At 59.1% G+C, this 629-nt stretch overlaps 1 protein-coding gene across 1 annotated transcript in view; it reads left to right on the forward strand.

Annotated features, from left to right (window-relative positions):
• Positions 1-6: 6 nt before the first annotated feature.
• The window catches only part of LOC108448492 (BTB/POZ domain-containing protein KCTD8-like), a 19,780-nt gene continuing 19,157 nt past the window's right edge, over positions 7-629 (forward strand). The window contains exon 1 of the mRNA XM_017741583.1: positions 7-309. Coding sequence (XP_017597072.1) covers positions 54-309 — 256 coding nt within the window. The 5' untranslated portion in view covers positions 7-53. The remainder of the gene's footprint in view (positions 310-629) is intronic.

A 629-nucleotide genomic window follows, 5' to 3' on the forward strand; every position in this document is an offset into this window, starting at 1 on the left:
CGCTGGGCAGGGACAGCCAGACGGACGCCAAGTTCCGCAGGGTGGCCCGGATCATGGTGTGCGGCAAGACCTCGCTGGCCAAGGAGGTCTTTGGGGACACCTTGAATGAGAGCAGGGACCCGGACAGGCCTCCAGAGAGGTACACGTCCAGGTACTACCTCAAATTCACCTTCCTGGAGCAAGCCTTTGACAAACTGGCCGATGCCGGCTTCCACATGGTGGCCTGCAACTCCACGGGCACCTGTGCCTTCGCCCACGAGCAGACGGACGACAGGATCTGGACCTCTTACACCGAATATGTTTTCTATCGTGAGTGACACAAAACCAACCCTCCACCAACCAACCACTGACTGTCCCTTTCCTGTCCCGTGCTGGCTGTGGCCTAGAAGGTAGAGATCCATCCCTGAATCCCGGCGTCCTCCCTTTGCCTCCTTTTCAGTTGGTTCTTGGGTTTTTTCCCTCCTCCTTGCTCCACGTTGAACCTGCCCAGCTCTTCCTTGTAGCAGCTGCTGACCTCCAACCTTCCTCCCTCTCTCCGACTTCTGCGGTCGCTCCCAACCCTCCCTGGATGCGTGGACTCGGACACTGCTGTGGACGTGGGTTGGGTGGGAGGGGTGGGAGACACAGGA

The sequence above is a fragment of the Corvus brachyrhynchos genome, unplaced genomic scaffold (assembly GCF_000691975.1).
Source record: "Corvus brachyrhynchos isolate BGI_N302 unplaced genomic scaffold, ASM69197v1 scaffold351, whole genome shotgun sequence".
Lineage (NCBI taxonomy): Eukaryota > Metazoa > Chordata > Aves > Passeriformes > Corvidae > Corvus > Corvus brachyrhynchos.